The sequence below is a fragment of the Panthera onca genome, chromosome D4, assembly GCF_046562875.1.
Source record: "Panthera onca isolate mPanOnc1 chromosome D4, mPanOnc1 haplotype 2, whole genome shotgun sequence".
Lineage (NCBI taxonomy): Eukaryota > Metazoa > Chordata > Mammalia > Carnivora > Felidae > Panthera > Panthera onca.
The window spans coordinates 15,778,892-15,797,635 of record NC_138351.1 but is presented as its reverse complement, the minus strand read 5'-3'; the positions used below and the strand labels follow the sequence as shown (position 1 = coordinate 15,797,635).

The following is an 18,744-nucleotide window of genomic DNA, read 5'->3' as shown; positions in this document are numbered from 1 at the left end:
AGTGGTGTCATGCTCCATTCATAGGGGCGCAGAATGTCTCTCTTCCCTTCTCTGTGTTAGATTTTATTCCCTGGCCACAAGTAAGCGTCACATGTAGCCCACTGTCCAGAGTCCCCCTCCACCAAGTTACTCCATCAGGCTCTGTGTCCAATGGACTCTAATTCATTCCTATTTCCCTTCCCCACTTCCTCAAAGGCAGCATCCCCCACCCCCAGTGCAAATCAGCTGCTGAAATTCGATGGGCGGGAGCCACCAGCCCTAACAGTTTATCGTCAATTTCCTAGCACGTCTGAAACCCAGCTCTGCGAACGATGCACTTGAAACCTTCACAAAGTCTTATTTCATAAACACAGTTTGGAGAGCAGCGCTCTACTGTCCAACAGAAAGGGAAAGCAGCCACAAATGTAAGCCACGCGTCACTTAAAATGTCTTAGCAGCCACACTAAAGAAAGGACAAAGAAACGAGTGCAAGTAATTTTAGTAATTCAGTTCACTTAGTCGAAAATACACAAAATGGTATCTTTCCCACACTCGAAGTGAAAAAGCAATATTAATGAGATATTTTTACAGTAGCTTTTTCATACAGCCTTCCAAATCAGGGTGAATTTTATGTCGCTAACACATTCCAAGTGCCAAACACGTTGCAAGGGCTCCGTAGTCCCATGTGGCTGGTGCCTACCTGACACAGCGGGTCTGGTTTAGAGCACAGGAAGGAATCTGAGAAATCACGCGCGCAACCCCCTTATCTTGCCAATGAGACGGAGGGGGGCTGCACCCTTCCCAACAAGTCAGGCAGCTAATCAGTAGCAGAGGCAGGACTAGAACACAGGGCCCCTAATGCTCAGTCACATGCATGTTTATTCATTGAATGCTGCTTATATTTGTGAAGCCACTCTGCTACTACAACCACCCTTCTAAAAAATACTAAGGATGTTCCAAAAAAACTGAGATGGTTTTTTTTTTTTTTCTTTTTTCTGTTTTTTCAAAGTAGCCTTAATGCCCAAGGTGGAGCTTGAACTCAAGACCCTAAGATTCAGTTGCATGCTCTACTGACTGAGCCAGCCAGGCACCCCCAGACAGTTGTTCTTATTGGGTCTGTGAAAGATTAGGTTTTCCCGACCAAGCAAAACCTTCTTTGCAATTGGTTTCTGACTAATAGCTCTCTGAAGCAGATCAATTTAAAATCATCCTAATTTTTTAAACTAAAACATGACTGACGTCTTCAAATCAAAATATTTGATTGACAAGAAAAGGAGAATTATGGGTGATATTTATTCAGTTGTTCACTGCGTCCTCCATGCCAAACGGTGCCAGGCGGTTTTCAGCATCATCACCATCTCGTGCAATCCCGATAGCAATTTGAATGGAGACAATTATAATCCACTTTAAAGGTGACATAAATGAAACTTAGTGACAGTAAGTAGTTAGCCTGGGTCAAAAAGCTAATAACGAACATCAGAAAATCACATGGCCAGTGAACAGCGCTTTTCATCAGAAACAGAACTTGAACTCAAACCTTGGCCTCGACTCCCAGGTCAGCACTGTTTACCAGTCATCCCACTCCTGCCCGCTGCACTCCATTCAGCCCTCAGTTAGTAGCCTGTTGAGTTGACATATATGGAGCCTTTTCTGTGATACAAAGGTTGAGTATTTCCACTGGATCTTATTACTTCACTAGGGATAAGCATTTCCCATGAAATCGACTCATTCCATGTTCCATTGAAGTCAGTTGTCGTTCCAGCCAATGAATGGTTCCTTCTGCAGCAGGGTAATTTTCATCTGCTGATGGGCCATGCCACTGTCATTTATGCAACTTTGAACTCCACTGCAAATGTATTTGTCAATTCCAAGGTCTATGTCCTAAGCACCTTGCCCTTCAGACCTTCTAATCTCTCTCTTTTCCAGAGGTACCTTCACATCATGCATAACAATACTGCATTCACAAAATTTCTTTTAATTAATGTTGTTCAGTTTGACCTGCCTTAGCACACACAGGATTATTTCTCAAAACGTGTATTGCAGCCATTTCTCCACTTACTCCTATTATCAAATCTGTGCTATATTCACACAGGAAAAAAGTTTGATCCCCAAAAGAAAAAAAAAAAAAGCATTTTAAGATTTTAACGTTCAACTCAGTCACGCTCTCTGTTCGTGTTGACTCACGGTCCTTATTTAACCCATTTATATAATCCTTGCAAAATGCTAACCATGCCCATAGGGCCTTACACTCTAAATTATAAGCACATCAGATTGCTAATTCCATGGCTGGATTATACGATACAGCAAGTAAGCAGGTGTTTAGAGAATCAGCAAAGCAGGATTTTTTTTCTTTTTTCTTTTTTTAGAAAGGAGCGTCTGACTTCAGCATCCATGTAGTTTAGTATTTTAAGACTAATCTTGTTTTTGTTTAAAATTAGATGTTGGGGATCACCATAATATTTTCAGTGTTCCACCCCTATAAGAACTATGATCAGGCTCTGGATAAATCTTATTTCAGTAGTGTTCTCGATTACTTCACAGAGCTGATATGTATAGTCAAGCACAAAAAGTAGTTGTAGGAGAACTACAAATATTTAGAATTCCATGATAACAAGCATGACAACCGTGTCTATTCCTGAATACTAGCTGCATGCCAGGCCCAGTGCTATATTCTATAAAGGTTCTATCTCTTTTAACCCTAAATAGACACTTTATGGAGTAGGGCTCTTATTAGCTCCATTTTTATTTTTTTTTATTTAAAACCAAAATTTTTTATGTTTGTTTATTTTTGAGAGAGAGAGAGAGAGAGAGAGAGAGAGACCAAGCAGGGGAGGGGCAGAGACGGAGACAGAATTCAAATCAGGCTCCAGGCTCTGAGCTGTCAGCATAGAGCCTGACGCAGGGCTCGAACTCACGAACTGTGAGATCATGACCTGAGCCAAAGTTGGCTCAGCTTAACTGACTGAGCCACCCAGGCACCCCAGCCCCATTTTTAGAAATGAGAAACATGAGGTTTTGAACAATTTCCTTAAGGTCACATGACATATTTTGTAGCCATTAAAAATGTCTCGAAGTTATTTTATGGCATGGGAAAATGTTAAATCAGGAAGTAAGATAAAACTAAATATATCTCATGATCCAAAATATTTTATTAAGTCTGTGTGTCTGTGTGTGCGAATTAGAGGGAAGGAAAGTACACCAAAATATTAAACAGCAGTTTTGCTGGGTGGTAGAATTACAGGGTTCTTTCACTTGTTTTATTTTATCCAAACTGCTTAAATTTGCTATAGTGAACATGTACCTCTATTGTAAGTTTTTAAATAACCATAAGGATTGATATGAAAACTTCCTGGTATGTGTGAAAAAGATGTGTGTTGTACAATATCTAAGTTCCCAGAAAAGGTCAAGTATTCCTTATATATGTTTTTCCATTACTCATAGTTACCAAGTCACCAAGACTGATCCTGGAAAAGACAGCTGGACCATCCAAGGCCAAGTATCAAAGCAATCCATTACAAGAGAAGTCAGAAAAATAAATCTAATAAAAGGGCTTGAGAACTGTCACCACCATACAATGGTATTTCCTTCTTGCAGGAAGTAAACACAAAAAGAGGCCATGACTATAGTTCATTTAAAAAAATACATGGTTAAGTCTCAGTGTCTCTCTTCCAAAAAACGAAGTGCGTACCTGCATTGAGAACTGGGAACATTTGCCAAACCCATTCTTAAGTCTCTTGTTTTTGAGGCCTGCTTACATCTTCTTTTGGGATATATTTCTTCACGAATAAATTGTGGAGATGCTTTTGCCCTTGTATACCAAACAAGGCAAAAGAAAGTTATAACTGGGCATTATATTTTTTGACTCAAGGAAGGAAATAAAAGTCATGAGACACCTATCTCCTTGGTTTCCCTCTTTTGAAACACTCCCTTGGTTTTCCCCCAAGGAACAAAGCCTAAACTGTTTTGTTTGCCTTCCACTCACTAAGCATGTGATGCCAATTCTGCATTCCAGGGTTATTTGTCCATCAAAAAATCCTAGTTGTGGATGAAGGCTGGAAAAGGTGACAGTAACATCTGGATTTTGCTCGGCATTGCACTTGACAGAGAATGAGAGAGAGTAAAACTCTTTTCCAGTTTCTGATAGTGTACTGTAATAGCTGCCTCACTGTGAAGAAAGGGACACTCTTGCCTTGAATGGAAAGGTATCATTGATTTTCCTCAATCTTAAAACAGTTTCATAAGTTCTAGTATCGTTCTAGAAGATTCTGGAAACCAAGAAGATCAATATGGCAGGTGGTGGTACAAAACAGTGGGAGAAAATATAGAGAGTAGGTGATACTTGGGGTACATTACGTTTAATAAACATTTGACACACAGTATGTGATAAATGTTTATCAAGTGGATGAAGACGTGCCGGCTTCATCATGGTTCCTAACGATCACACACCCGGTGTGGTCCCAGCATGTATGAGAAGCCCACTTCCCCACAATCTACCCATACTCTTTTAGGAAGGGGCTGGTAAAGCAAAGTGAAATATTTCAAGTTCCAGTAAAGTCTACTAGGTTAAAGGCAGGGCTCCAGCCCTGAAGTGTTAGACAGAGAAGTTGACCCGAAACCTCTTCCTATTAACTCATCCACTGAGGAGTGAAGATAGCAAAGGCTGACCCCCTGTGGCAACGAGGGGAACTATACCCCGTCATATGATAACATTTTGAGTCACCAAATAATATTTCCAAACCCTGGCTAGCTCTGGCTCTGGTAGTTGTAGGGATCCATCAGAATAAGAAAACATAGTTCAGGTCAAAGTATTGTTAACACGAGCCCCTAGGTATGGTTTACACTATGTGCTACCCTCAGAAGTCAAAGGAGATAATTCAAAGAATGTGTCGAAATGCAGTTTTTCAGTTTTCAAATGAATGGCAAAGCTCTGCAGAAAAGTAAATTTAGTTTTCACATACATTGGTCAGAATTGGTTCTTTATTCGTCTTAGAAAAAAAAATAAAAGGTGCAGTCTGGTTGGTTGGTTGGTTAGGTTTGCCTTCTCAAATTTTTCCTATGGTTTTGATCATTATATAGAGAAATAATGATAGAGAACTAAATCATAGCAATCAGAACCTTCCCAGTACAAGGCTAGTCTCCAAATTGTCCTCAAACAGCTTTGGAAACGGCACTCACCGTTTCAGATGCTTATTCATGTAGTAAGTACTATGGAAATATTTTTGTCAGCTCTCTGGAGACGAAAAGGGTTAAATTTTCTAAAAATGCTTAGCTTAAATCAGAGGAGTATTTAGGTGCAATCAAAATCCAACTTAATTTTCAATGTATACAAAGATTGAAATTTAGAATGTCATGTCTGAATTCTTTCTTATACCCTGAGCGTTTGTTCCCAAAGTACATTGTTTGAAGAGGTACAAAATTTCCGTTATAAAATATGTAAGTGATGGAGATACAATGCACAGCATCGGGAATATAGTCAATAATATTGTAATAACTTTGTATGGGGACAGATGGCAACTCGAGTAAAAAAAAAAAGTGCATTGCCTACCTTGCCTTTAGGAGATGAAGTCCTTGGGTGACAGTTTGTCAGCTTTCAACACTTCTCTTATGAAGTAGATCAAGAACAAGGGAGTGTCATCCACATTGTAAATTTGGCAACACATGTACACCAATTCTCTAATCTTATTACTACACAGTACAAAATGATCCAAGTAGAAATAAGCACTAACTTTATTTACTCATCTGCATTATAATCGAATGAGGCAAGAAACCCTGCATTGCAACAGATAATTCCATTTCTTCCATCATAATAACACTTTTCATGCAGATAACACAAGTTTTCGTTTCACAGTGTGACTGCTGCAAGTTAAATTGATTCAATTTAATTAATAAGCATATGCTCAGTGCCTACCTGTGCACAGCACTATCCTAGGCATACAAAAGAGTTAAAAGATATGATCCCTGCTCATAGGGAGCTTACAATCTGGATAGGAAAGACGATGCATGCATACAGGAGACAGTAAAGTACTGTTAAAAAAGCACAGGAAAACCTATATAAATAATAGACTCTGAAATAAAGCCAGTAGGGTCCAAGGAAACCTCTCAAGTTTGGGAATGGAGGCTAATCGGGAAAGGTGGACCAGAGGAAGGAAATCTTGAATTTGTGTCATGGCAGTGATGGGCCCACGGATTGGCAGAGGAACAGGGCATCCTTTTATGGCCAGAAGAAGAGTGAAAAGAAGGAAGAACTCCCGGACAGGGTAATAAAAACCGGCAAGTCAATTGCAGAGAATGGCAGGCAAATTGACTCAGCTCTGGAAAAGGACATTGTGGGTTCGCATATGTAACTGAAGTCACACAACAAGGCTGGCTGAGGGCATCGATTGCTGCTATTCAAAGTTTAAACAGATGATAACGCTTAAACACATCTATAAACTAAAGCCCCCTGTGAAAGTGTGTGTTTTCCTAACCTTAACAAGAAAGCAAAGACAAATTATGGAATATTAGAATCTAAACTCAGGAAATGTGATCCTTGGAGGTCATGATTAAGCTGTGATGGAGTTGTAATCATGTAGAATGCCTTTTTTTTTTTTTTTTAACTCATAAAGAGGTGGGTTGTCTAAGGTGAGAGACTTTCAATCCAATGCTAATCAGGCCCCTACTTCCCTTAGGATTTTTCTTTTAAAAAGCCCATTCCTTTTCCTACTGAATCCAGCAGCTAATAAAAAATCTTGGGTGTATAGTCATGGGGGCCTTAGATGGGGAGATGGAAAAAAATGGAAAAACAAGACGTTGGTCTCAAAATGCGAGTTAATGAATAATTACAGTGACTACTTGATAAAGATATTTCTTAACTTTGAGGGTAAAAAGAGGTGAAGTATTTCTGTTCCCAGGCAAAGAAAACTAAGGCAGAAGAAGGGTATAAGATGAAAGTCCATATACCCAAAGTTTTTTTTAATTAATGCAACAGGTAAACCAGTAACCTGTATTGTTGAATCACATCCACTTTTAAATTCCATTAGTTAGAAGAAAAGCCAGGGAAATAAGTCAGGGGAAAAGTTGGTGGTGGGGGAACAAATCCCTGAGTTTGGAACAAGGTGGAGATCCTTCTTGCTGAACTAAGACTGGTGACGCCTTGATTGACCAGCATGACCTTGACAATACATCAGGGTTAGAAGAGGGGAACGGCAACTTCACAATGCTTGTGTTCTTGCCCTTTTCAGAAGTGGCTGGTTTTGAAGAGCAAGGTGAAGAGTCCTTCTGGGCCCCCAGCATACCTGGGAAAGCTACTGGCCACCAGCAGCTGCAGCTGTTCAAAAGAGAGAGAGAGAAAAGATGAAGGAGCAACAAATCAAAATTTAACTTTCAGGGGCACCTGGGTTGCTTAGTCAGTTGGGCATTAGTTCAACTTTGGCTCAGCTCATGATCTCGGGTTTCGTGAGTTCAAGCCCCACATAGGGCTCTCTGCGGTCAGTACGGAGTCCGCTTCAGATCCTCTGTCCCTCTCTCTCTCTGCCCCTTTCCTGCGCATGCTCTCTTTCTCAAAAATAAATAAACATTTTCTAAAAAATTCGCTTTCAGTGTGCTTAATGTTCCAAATGAGGTGGTCTGAAATCTGTATCTTCCAAATGTGCTCCAGGTTGCCATAATATTTAGCATTTTTACCTACAAAATATTTTTATATTTCTTACTCTACAAGGGGGTGAAAGTTCTGCTCTTTTTATATTTAGTACTGTTTTTATAATTAATATAAAAATGTATTCTTTTTAAATTTTTCAAATAAAAGAGTTCCTTATTGGCCAGTAGAAATTTGGTAGGCCTTTACTGAATGACTGTTATATAATAAAGTTCTGTATTAAGTTCTGAGGAAACAACTATGAATAAGATAGTTTCTGCTTTTGCAAAGGTTGTATATGTTTTTAAGTAAAAATTATGGGAAAATATCAAATAAATAGCATGCTATACTATTATATCTTTAAAACAATGAAGATAAAAACAAGCCTTACCTAGAATTCAGATCTTAAAAGTCAACTTTTGGCTCACCATTCTTTTTTTGTAAGATACTTTAAAAAAAAAATGTTTCTTTATTTATTTTTGAGAGCGAGAGATAGAGCATGTGAGAGTCAGGGGTGGGGAGCAGAGAAGGTGGGGGACAGAGGATCCAAAGCAGACCCTGTGCTCACAGCAGCAAGCCCAACATGGGGCTCAAACTAATAAACCATGAGATCATGACCTGAGCCGAAGTTGGACGCTTAACCAACTGAGCCACCCAGGTGCCCCTTCATTCACCATTCTAAACACGAATTTGAGGATGTTACGTTATAGTCACAATCTATAGCAAACACAAGAACAGCACAGATATGTGTGACATACGTGCTTCAAACTAAAAGATGCCCACGAAGGTCTCACGTCAGCTTTAAGGACACACGTAAACTGATAGTGAGAGAATGGAAAGAGATATTCTGTGCAAGTGGAAACCAGAAGGAGGCACAGCTATACTTATTTCAGACAAAATACATTTTAAGCCAACGAAGTAGTAACAAGAGACAAAGAAGGTCATTATATAATGATTAAAGAAGACACAAATAAATGGAGAGAAATTTCATGTTAATGGATTAGAATTGATTTTGTGAAAATGTCCCTACCACCCAAAGCAATCTACAGGCTCAGTGCAATCCTTCTCAAAGTTCCAAAGACATTTTCAAAGAAATAGAAAAAAAAAAACAAACAAACAACAATTCTTATATTCGATGGAACCACAAAAAGATCCCTAGTGGCCAAAGCAATCTTGAGAAAGAACAAGGCTGGGACATCATGCTTCCTGATTTCAAACTATATTACAAAGTTGTAGTAATTAAACAGTATGGCATTGGCACTAAAATAGACAACAAGATCACTAGAACAGAACAGAGTAACAAGAAATAAATACATGCATATGTGGTCAGTTAGTTTTTGACCAAGTACCAAGGATATACAATGAAGAATGAATATTCTTTTCAATAAATGGTGCTGGGAAAACTGGATATCCACATGCAAAAGAATGAAACTGAACCCCTATCTTACAACATACACAAAAGTTAATGCATGATGATTAAAGACTTGAATGTAAGACCCTAAACCATAAAACTCCTAGAAGGAAACCTAGGAAAAAGCCTCCTTGCCCTTGGTCTTGGCAATGATTTTTGTACTTGACACCAAAAACAAAGGCAGAAAATGCAAAAATAAACATTAAACTAAAAAGCTTCTGCACAGCAAAGGAAATCATCAATAAAACGAACAGGCAGCCTATGGAATGGGAGAACGTATCCGCAAACCACATATTTGAGAAGGGGTTAAAATCCAAAATAGACAAGGAAGTCTTACCATTGAACAACATCAAAACCAAATAACCTAATTTAAAATGGACAAAGGATCTGAATAGACATTTATTCAAAGAAGACTTATCAATGACCAATATCTGTATAGTACATGAAAAGATGCTCGACATCACTCCCAGGAAAATGCAAACTATCATATGATCCAGCAATCCCACTTCTGGATATATCCAAAAGAAATGAAATCATTAATTTGTATTCCCATGTTCATTGCAGCATGGAAGGATGGAAACCACATGAGTCTATCTATGGAGGAATGGATAAAGAAAACGTGATATAGATACAGATAGATAGATTGAGATATAGAATTATATAATATTTTTCAACCTATAAAAGAAGGAAATCTTGCCGTTTACAACAATGTGGATAAACCTGAAAGGCATTATGCTAAGTGAAATAAACTAGACAGAGGAAGGCAAACAGTACATGGGGTCACTTACATGTGGAATAAAAAAAAAAAAGGCAAACTCATGAAAACAGAGAGCAGGATGGTAACCCAGGAGCTTCGGGGTGGGGGAAATAGAGTTTGGTAATAGAGTACAAATTTTCAGTTGTAAGATGAAGAAGTCTGAGGATGTAATGCATCACATGGTGAACTATAGTTGATGATACCGCATTGTATACATCGCAATTTGCTGAGACAGTAGAACTTAAGTGCTCACACACACACACATACACACACACAAAGGTAAATATGTGAGGTCATGGATGTGTTGATGAACTCAGTGGTGGGAGCTCTTTCATAATGTATGTGCATGTCAAATCGTCCCATCGTACACTTTCAAGTTTTTACAATTTGTCACAGCTGAAAAAAAAATGCTAATTAAAAAAAACAAGTAGCTTTACGGTGGAAAAACCATCTAAGACAAATGTAATTTAAGGACATAGCACTGGAAATTGCTACATCCTCTCCTGTTGCCATAAAGGTCAGCTGACACAGAGGGAGAGCAGTGTTGAAAGAACCATAAAGAAATGGGGCTCAGCCCTGCTCACTTCTAAACTTGGGATAAAACGTGGTCTCAGGCCATCCACACCACTCTCCTATTCATTTGTGTGGACTAATGAAGTTTTTTTCTACTTAAACCAATTTGGACTGACTTATAGTACTTACAAGGGGGGAAAGCCCTAGTAATATAAAGAGTTTTAAAGTTAAGAACGAGGGAAAAGTTTGAAAAAATGTTCCCTGAGGTTCTTAGACATTACTTTCCCATGTGGAATGCAGAACGTATCGGGAATTTTGGCAAATAAGGGTATGCCTTATTTTAATGGTTTAAAACTTAAGAAGGTTATAAAAAAGAGAGATGAATGAATTAGAAAAGGCTCCAGGAAATCAACACTGGTGAGCTCAGAAGAGCCTAGTGATATCTTCCTGGTGTATCCATCTATGTATAAAAACGGCCCCAGGGGGCAGAACTTCTGCATTTGTGTCTGCTATTTGTACATGACTATGTGGATGTTGTCTTTTTCTTCTGTCAATTTGCAAAGTCACCTGTCTATTACTATTGCTAAGTTTCCATTTTTCAAGTTTTCTTTCCTTTGCCTTTCCTCCACTGGAAAAGCTGAGAGGGTCTCAAAAGGTGAACAGTAAAAATTGTGGAATGACTCACTCAGGGCAGTAATGGTATACTACATCAAATGCCCATTTGGAAAGAAAAAAAAGGAGGAACACTTTATCCATAGCGGGGAGATTTTGCAATCACAAACATTTCTCCAACCTGCTCGGGCAGCTGCCATTTTCTTGTTGCGCATTTTGTTCTCCAAAGCTTGCTACACAATACAAAAAGGAGAGAAGGACGTGAGATTTCCCGGTGTTTCCTACTACTTGACATTAATAAAGATGATATTTTTATAAAATCAATTGTATCCGACCTGTTTCATCTTCTTCTTTAGATCCAGATTTGCTGCCTTCTGGCCCTTGGCAGTAGCATTGAGATAATAGATGGTCAAACTACATTTTAAAAAATAATAAAATATATGGTAGTTTTCAGTTCGAGATTCTTCTGAAATTTACATTCACTACATCATAGAATGTAGATAAAAGACTGAAGTACACAGAAGTAAAAAAAAAAAATGCACTCGGAACATGTTAGTAGAGCTGGACCTGGGAAGGTGGGACTCAAGGATTCTCTTCCACAGCATCAATCTGTCTACCATACCTCGCTGCCTAATTGTATCTTCTTGGAAATGTATTAACGTCAGTTTAAACTATAATTAAAAGTAACATTTCAAATTGATGCCAAGGGCATCCAAGGGAATGGAAAATCTACGGAAGCTTAGGGAATGTGTGGAATAAAAAAGAAATTGACTTTCTGCCTTAAATTCCCTCCTTTGGCTTTCACAACAAAGAATATAATCCTCATAAGTCATAGTCAATTCACATAGATATTTTTTTCCGTAGGATGTATTGTTTGCATTTCTCCCTTCTTTGAAACGAAAATGTTTTATAAAGGAATATCCTTGGCTTTTAACTGACATTTACATTTCTAGAAAGAGCAAATTCCAGCCAAACATTTGTGTAAAAATAAATATGTTCATCTTCACTTAAAGCAAAATAAACAAACAAAATGCATTAAAAAAAAAGGTAACTGGCATTGCTCTTTTTTGCAAATGACTGGATACTAAACACATTTCCTCTACTCCCCAACCATGCCAGATTATACCCTTTATGAGCCATCTGGTGCTAGCAACACAATTATTGATATTGTTTAGCTGGGTTTGTTTATCTTTTATATGAGTGATGGGAATTTGAATGAAATTACATACATGAAAGCATTTGGCATATACTGTTTGATATGAAGTAGGTGCTCAATAAATGTGTGTGTGTGTGTGTGTGTGTGTGTGTGTGTGATAAAGATTTTTTTAGAAAAGCGCCTGGATTTGGAGGGTGAACGCAAAAGACCTCACAAGTCATTTGCAGTTCTGGAATTCTCTCTGTATTTGCCACCTTTTCTGTCTTGTGATGCAACTTAAATAAATACTCTTCATAAATCATTTTCTGGTCTCCGAAAGGAATGAACCTGGCTGCAGAGAACCTGAATTCTACTCAGTTATCCCAAAATCACCCAAGCTGATTTACTATGAGCCACTGGGGAAATTCAAAATGTCTGTAACTTGTAACATTCTCTAATTAAAGGTAATAAAGAGCCAGGCGAATTGTGTGAGCCCCATAAACTAGAAGATGACATCTCAGGATTTGAAAAATCAAATCAGCAATAAACTGAAATTGGGTTTTAAATCAGAACCTCAGAACTACAATCAACCTTGCAGGACATCTATTTGACCTTGTATCCTGCCAACTTTCTTCTGCACAGTCTGTATGAGGGGTTGGCAAACCATCATCTCCAGGGTAGAACGGACTCCCAGCCTGTTTTGCATGGCCCATGAACTAAGACGGCTTTTACATTTTCAAATGGTTAGGTAAGTGCTTACAGAATATCCTCAATTTTTCCTTTTGACCCATACAACCTAACATGTCTACTATTTTGCCCTTTTAGAAAACATGTGCTGACCCTGAGTGTAGACCATCCCTGACAAGTGGCTTCTAGCCTTTCTGTCTATTCCCACTCATTCCAAACTCACTGTTTGGTGCTTCAAATGATTAGGGAAATAATAGATGGGAAATAAGACATGAGCTTGCATTGACTTATCAGCCACTTGATTTGGGGCATATCTTCCATGTGATAGCAATAATATGATTAATGAGGCCAACCTTTTAAGATTATCGTGGAAATGCAATGATTAATATACGGGTAGTGCCTGGGACATAGGCCATACTAGTTCCTCTTCCACACTCTTGGGACAACTTAGTCAACCTTCAACCACTGGCATCAGAACAGTGTTGCTCCACAGTTTAGAAATAAATCTGTCTCTTACTAAGGTAAGACTATACTCATAAAATCTGACATGAACTTTGATCAGTTTTTTTTTTTTTAATACAAGATCTCATTTATACCACTAAGGGGCTTTGACTTTTAAAAACCACTTAATAACTTAACATCGCCCCACAAGCCACTGTATTACGAAAACTTGGAAAATAAAAATCACTTCAAGGGCCATCTGGTGAAACAGGTGGCTTCCAGCAGGTCATTTTCTTTCTTTTCTTTCTTTTTTTTTTTTAATGTTTATTTATTTTTGAGAGAAAGAGACAGAGAGAGAGAGAGAGACAGAGTGCGAGCAGAGGAGGGGCAGAGAAAGAGGGAGACACAGAATCCGAAGCAGGTTCCAAGCTCTTGAGCAGTTAGCACAGAGCTTGATATGGGGCTTGAACCCACGAATGCGAGATCATGACCTGAGCCGAAGTCGGATGCTTAACCGACCGAGCCACCCAGGTGCCCCCAACCAGATCATTTTCTAACATATCTGCACCAGACATTCACCATCAGATTCTGAATGCCACCAAATGATCAAGGTTCTCTAATATACAAAAGTAATCTGTTTTACTGTTTAATTATTCCCATGGGCTCTCCTTCAAAAAAGGTGTCATAGTATAAAGCGGGAGGTAAAGGTTGGATTTACTGTCAGAGTCTTACTATTACCATTTTGCTATAGTCTTACCAGGGGAAAATCATCTTGTCCCTCTAAATTGGTGCCTTAATAAAATTGAAGATGAAGCCTGTCTTCTCTGACATGACTCATGACCATGATCATCACAAAGTAGATGGTAACAACTTGGCCCAGAACCCAGCTCATTTATTTCAAATCATTGGGATTTCTCTCCCTGAGCTTTCCTAGTTTTACCTTTTAAGAAACAAATCCTGTGCATCAGCTTTATTTCTAAAGTGTTTCTGAGGGTGGTTTCATACTTGCCCTTCTTGACTGCGAGCAGTGACAGTACCAGACTTTCTATTTAGGAGGGCCTCAGGCGTTGAAAGGAAGGACCAGGGTGCTTTTCCTAGCTCTTCAATAGCAAATATATTTTTTTCCTTAGAATGTAAGTTTATTTCTGTGCTGGTCAAGAGTCAGAAGCCAATGAAAGTTACAAGGGAACAAAACCCCCCTCCCAAATTCTCCTTTGGATATCACCTCTGACTTTTGAAGGGACAGACTAAGCGACCTTTCCAAGACCCTTCTGGGCCTCTGATTTTATTATCATGGACCCACACTTACTGATAGCCTTTGAGGAACAAGGACATGATGGTTTTTAAGACCCCTTAAACCTTTAGCCCTAAAATGCAGCCTATAGGGTCCCCAAAGGGAATATTAACTTAGAGACTCATCATTTCTGTGTGTTCACAGCCATCTGCTTTATGGGACAAGAGCTGGGGGCCAGGAGATCGGGGGAGCTCAATGTGCTGATTAGATTTAGCATTTAGCATTTATGTTTCCCTTGCTTTAGCTGTTTACTGATAATTATTTTGGTTACTTGGGAACAAATCTTATAATCCTAGGCAGGCAAAGACAGATGCAGATGGCTGGGAATTACATTCAATAGGATCAGAATATGGCTTATGAATTTCAGACTCTCACCACCATGTAATCAGCACTGAATTTGCTGAGGTTACAGCACAACCCTTAGAGAGCATGAGAAAGCTAAGAAAGCTGGAAATTAAAAGGAGCCAGGAAAGACATTACAGAGTCTCTTCCTATGAGAGGGGAAGCACATACGCCATAACCAAAACGACAGCAATAACCAGTCCGGGGTTAGAGAGCTGTCTCAAGATCTTTGCCATCCAGCTTGGGAAATCATGCTCCAGTGTTTCTCCAATGACTTCGAACATCCTATTTTTGCCACTGAAAAACAAAAAGGGGGGGGGGGGGGAGGAGAGAAGTTCATTTATAACATATGTAAAAGCCATGGTTACAGCAAGAAAACTAGACGTCTTTCTCAAACACCACCTAAGTACTCTTTCAGATTGGGAACCTAATGTTTAGCTACAACTCCTGGCACTTCGACCTGTTATTATCAACATATGGGTAAGACATGAGAACTGGTATCCCAACGTAAACACGCAGTCGAGCAGTTAGGAAATTAACCACAGCATTAGGAGAAGTCTGGTTTTGTTTTGTTTTTTTCTTAAGCTGTATCCCTAAGATTTTGATTGAAATATATTTTATAAATAACTTGCAAGTCTACCCCTTAGCCAGCTGTCCTTGTTGGAGAACATTCCCTTTGGGCTGCATAAAGAGTGCACTTAATTGTTGAATTAGCCTTGGAAATAAACATACAGAATAGCTTAACAGAATCAAGTCCACAAATAATCCAGTATCTCTCCCCATGCAAGAGTTGCTATCTCATTTTCCACAGAGCTCTTTCATCAGAGTTATTAACAGGTAATCACACTGAAGGGTGAGTCCTTTCTCTCACTGTCTTTCTTGTGGACAGGCTCTAATGACAGCCAGCTCAGTCCTACGGCTAAGAACAGACCATGCGAAGAGAAGGAAAGAAGCCTAAAGGGCCAAAGTCCTTAATGGATTTGTTCTCAACCCATTGAGGTAAGAATCAGCCCCTATAAACTAGAGAAATGAGGGCAGGATGTCTGTCTTATCTTAATATGTAATAGTCAGAATTATTAAGTAATACCCATCATGTCAAGTTATTTTTTCTGTATACGCATATTGATTCTACCATGAAAAGCTGTAGTTTTCAGAGCAGAGATTAGGTTATTTACCACCAAGTTCTTCATATCATCAGAATAAAGGCTGGTATAACACTTAATATTTTTGTTTCACTATCGTTTATTGATCTTCATACACTCTCAACTACTAAACAAACATGACTCACAAGTTCCAGATGAGATTTTTTTTTTTTTTTTTTTTTTTTTTTTTTTGCCTCTGGCCTCACTATAATAAAGTCTTTCAAAACCCTGAGAGTAATTCCAGATATGTGGTCAAGGGGTTGCTGGACTGCCGAGGTGTTAAGTTTTGCTCCACAAATTACAGATCTGCACCCGGCAAGACCTGTGATATATTAAGGGGGAATGGAGTTTAGAGATAATTCAAGATTATATTGATTTATTTCTCTAGGGTTTCTTTGTCGCCATCCATTCTACCTGGCCATGCTTTCTTCCCAGCCATACGGGATACAGCGAGAGTAAGAAGGTAAGCAAAGATGAGAGAAGGCAAGACATTCCGCTCCCCAGCTTCTTGGTCTGAAGCTGATGGACGTGGTTAGAATAGGGGAACTGGAATTTTACCAAATGTTCCCCTCCCATAAAGGTCTTCTCTGCATTCAGTGTGTCCCAAAGTCGAAGTCATTGGCATCTCTGGGGATTCTCCTCTTTCCAGGTCTGGTGTTCTTACTAGGAGTCCAGATCTCTTATGTACAAGCTAAAGAAGCTTCTACTAATCCCTGGTAATCCTTTTATCTGACAGTTAGCCAAAGCATGCCATGTTTTTTCTGGTCTGCTGTGACTCTACAGTCAAATGAAATGATACTGAACTTAAGCTTCTATGGGTGTGGCCCCACCCACCCTGGCTTAGAATAGTCTATAAGCAGACCTGTCTTCCCAGTGGACTGAAAGCTTCCCAGGACCAGAATCAGTGTCCAATTTACTCCTACATCTCCTCTAATGCTTAGTGTCCAAAAAATAGCCATTATTCATTCATTACTTCAAGTTACTGGCCAACACTCTAACTATGCTTAGACTCACAGACATAAAAATACCTTTTTTTAAAAAAATATTTTTTAAAAGTTCATTTATTTTGAGAGAGATAGAAAGTGAGTGGGGGAGGGAACAGAGAGTGAGAGAGAAAGAGAGAGAGAAAACCCCAAGCAAGCTCTGCACTGTTAGTGCGGAGCCCAATGTGGGGCTTGAACTCACGAACCATGAGATCATGACATGAGCTGAATTTGGACACTTAACTGACTGAGCCACCCAGGTGGCCCCAGACATGAAAATATTCTATCCCCAACCTCTGAAAGTCAGCCACACTATTAAAAAAATAAACACATAAGTTATAATGGCAAATAAATAACACAACGACAGCGTCGCAATTTAAAACAAAAATAAAAATAAATATAAAAGTGTCACAATATAATATAAATCTGCACTTATTGTTTGATCTCAGTTATTTTAAAAAACTGCATAAAAAGAAAACCAGAATACAAAATTCCAAAATGTTGAAATGTGGAGGGTTGTTATTTCAGGTCTTTGGAGCCTTTGAAAAGTGTTTATTTTCAAGGAGAAACATTTCTATAATTTCCAGGTTTTCTGGGAGAAACACATAATAAGGCCTTTGCAGTGAGATGAAAATACATTAAAATATAATTACCATAATGCTAGCAGGGAGGTATGTGAGAACCCAGAGAATTATAAATTGTTCAGAATTATTAGCGAGAGGTTGGGGGAGAAGCATCGCGTCAGCAAATGTGGTGGGAGAAATTAGAATTTTCTTCATCTGGGTACAAAATAAATGGTTTTAAAATTGTTGAACTGTTTAAGGTGAATCCACTTAATAGCCTATTGGAATAATTTTCTGACAAATTCACCCTCCCAAACAGGTCAAGCAAGAATACCTCATCAAATTCTTTACAGAATTCCTTTTTTTTTTTTAAGTTTTATTAGAGAGAGAGAGAGACAGAGAGAGAGAGAGAGAGAGAGAGAGACAGGGCAAGAGCAGGGAGAGGTGGAGAGAGAGAGAATCTTAAACCAGATGCAGATGACCAATCAGGAGTTGGACGCTCAAGGGACTGAGCCATCCACGTGCCCCACAGAATGGGTCTTCTAAGGTATTGTAGCCACTTTACCTGCGAACATACCTGTCCCTGGGAGTGATTAACCATCACTGTGCTATTGGGTGGGTGTGGCCATCCATTAACCTACCGCAAATGCAAGTTCGCTGCCCACCCAGGTGCCAAGTAGTCAGACACTCTTCCGGAGGCAGGCTGACAAAACCATCCCAAACTCAGGATCCTTGAGAATGCCAAGCCATGAAGATCCTAATTCATGCTTTCTCACTTCATTTTTAGGGCAGAGCAACCCTTTCAAACTTCTAAATCCAAACAAATAAATGAAGTATACATTCTTTTGCTCCAAAATGAGTAAACTGACAGGAGAAATAGACTAGTTAAATAAGATAGAGACACCCCTTTCCTGACATGCTATTGAAAATATTTAAATTTTCTTGATCTCAAAATAGTGATATATGTGCGGTAATTTTGCCTGAGTCTGCCAATCAGGGAACACTTGGTTAAAATCAGCTACTATGCCTTAGATACAGGCTCTTTTTTTTTTTTTTTTAATTAAAATCATAGCAACTCTATGTGATATAAAGAGAGGCAGAGGAATTAGGCCCAAAAAGCTAAAATTGTGTGGCCATTGTGCCTGTCTAGCTCAATGATATTTTTCACAGGAACGCCCCCTGTGTAACCAGCTCCATGTGGACATTGTGGGGTTTCCCTCCCGTTGATACATTTTTCTGAGAAGCATCGACTTCCAGTTAGAAAGTCAAAAGC

General features: G+C 39.0%; 1 protein-coding gene across 1 annotated transcript in view; it reads right to left on the bottom strand.

Moving 5' to 3' along the window:
- Positions 1-7,262: 7,262 nt before the first annotated feature.
- TMC1 (transmembrane channel like 1) overlaps positions 7,263-18,744 on the bottom strand; it is a 104,619-nt gene continuing 93,137 nt past the window's right edge. The window contains exons 17-20 of the mRNA XM_078436135.2: positions 14,955-15,080; positions 11,220-11,298; positions 11,066-11,117; positions 7,263-7,285 (exon numbers count right to left, since the gene is read on the bottom strand). Coding sequence (XP_078292261.2) covers positions 7,263-7,285; positions 11,066-11,117; positions 11,220-11,298; positions 14,955-15,080 — 280 coding nt within the window. The remainder of the gene's footprint in view (positions 7,286-11,065; positions 11,118-11,219; positions 11,299-14,954; positions 15,081-18,744) is intronic.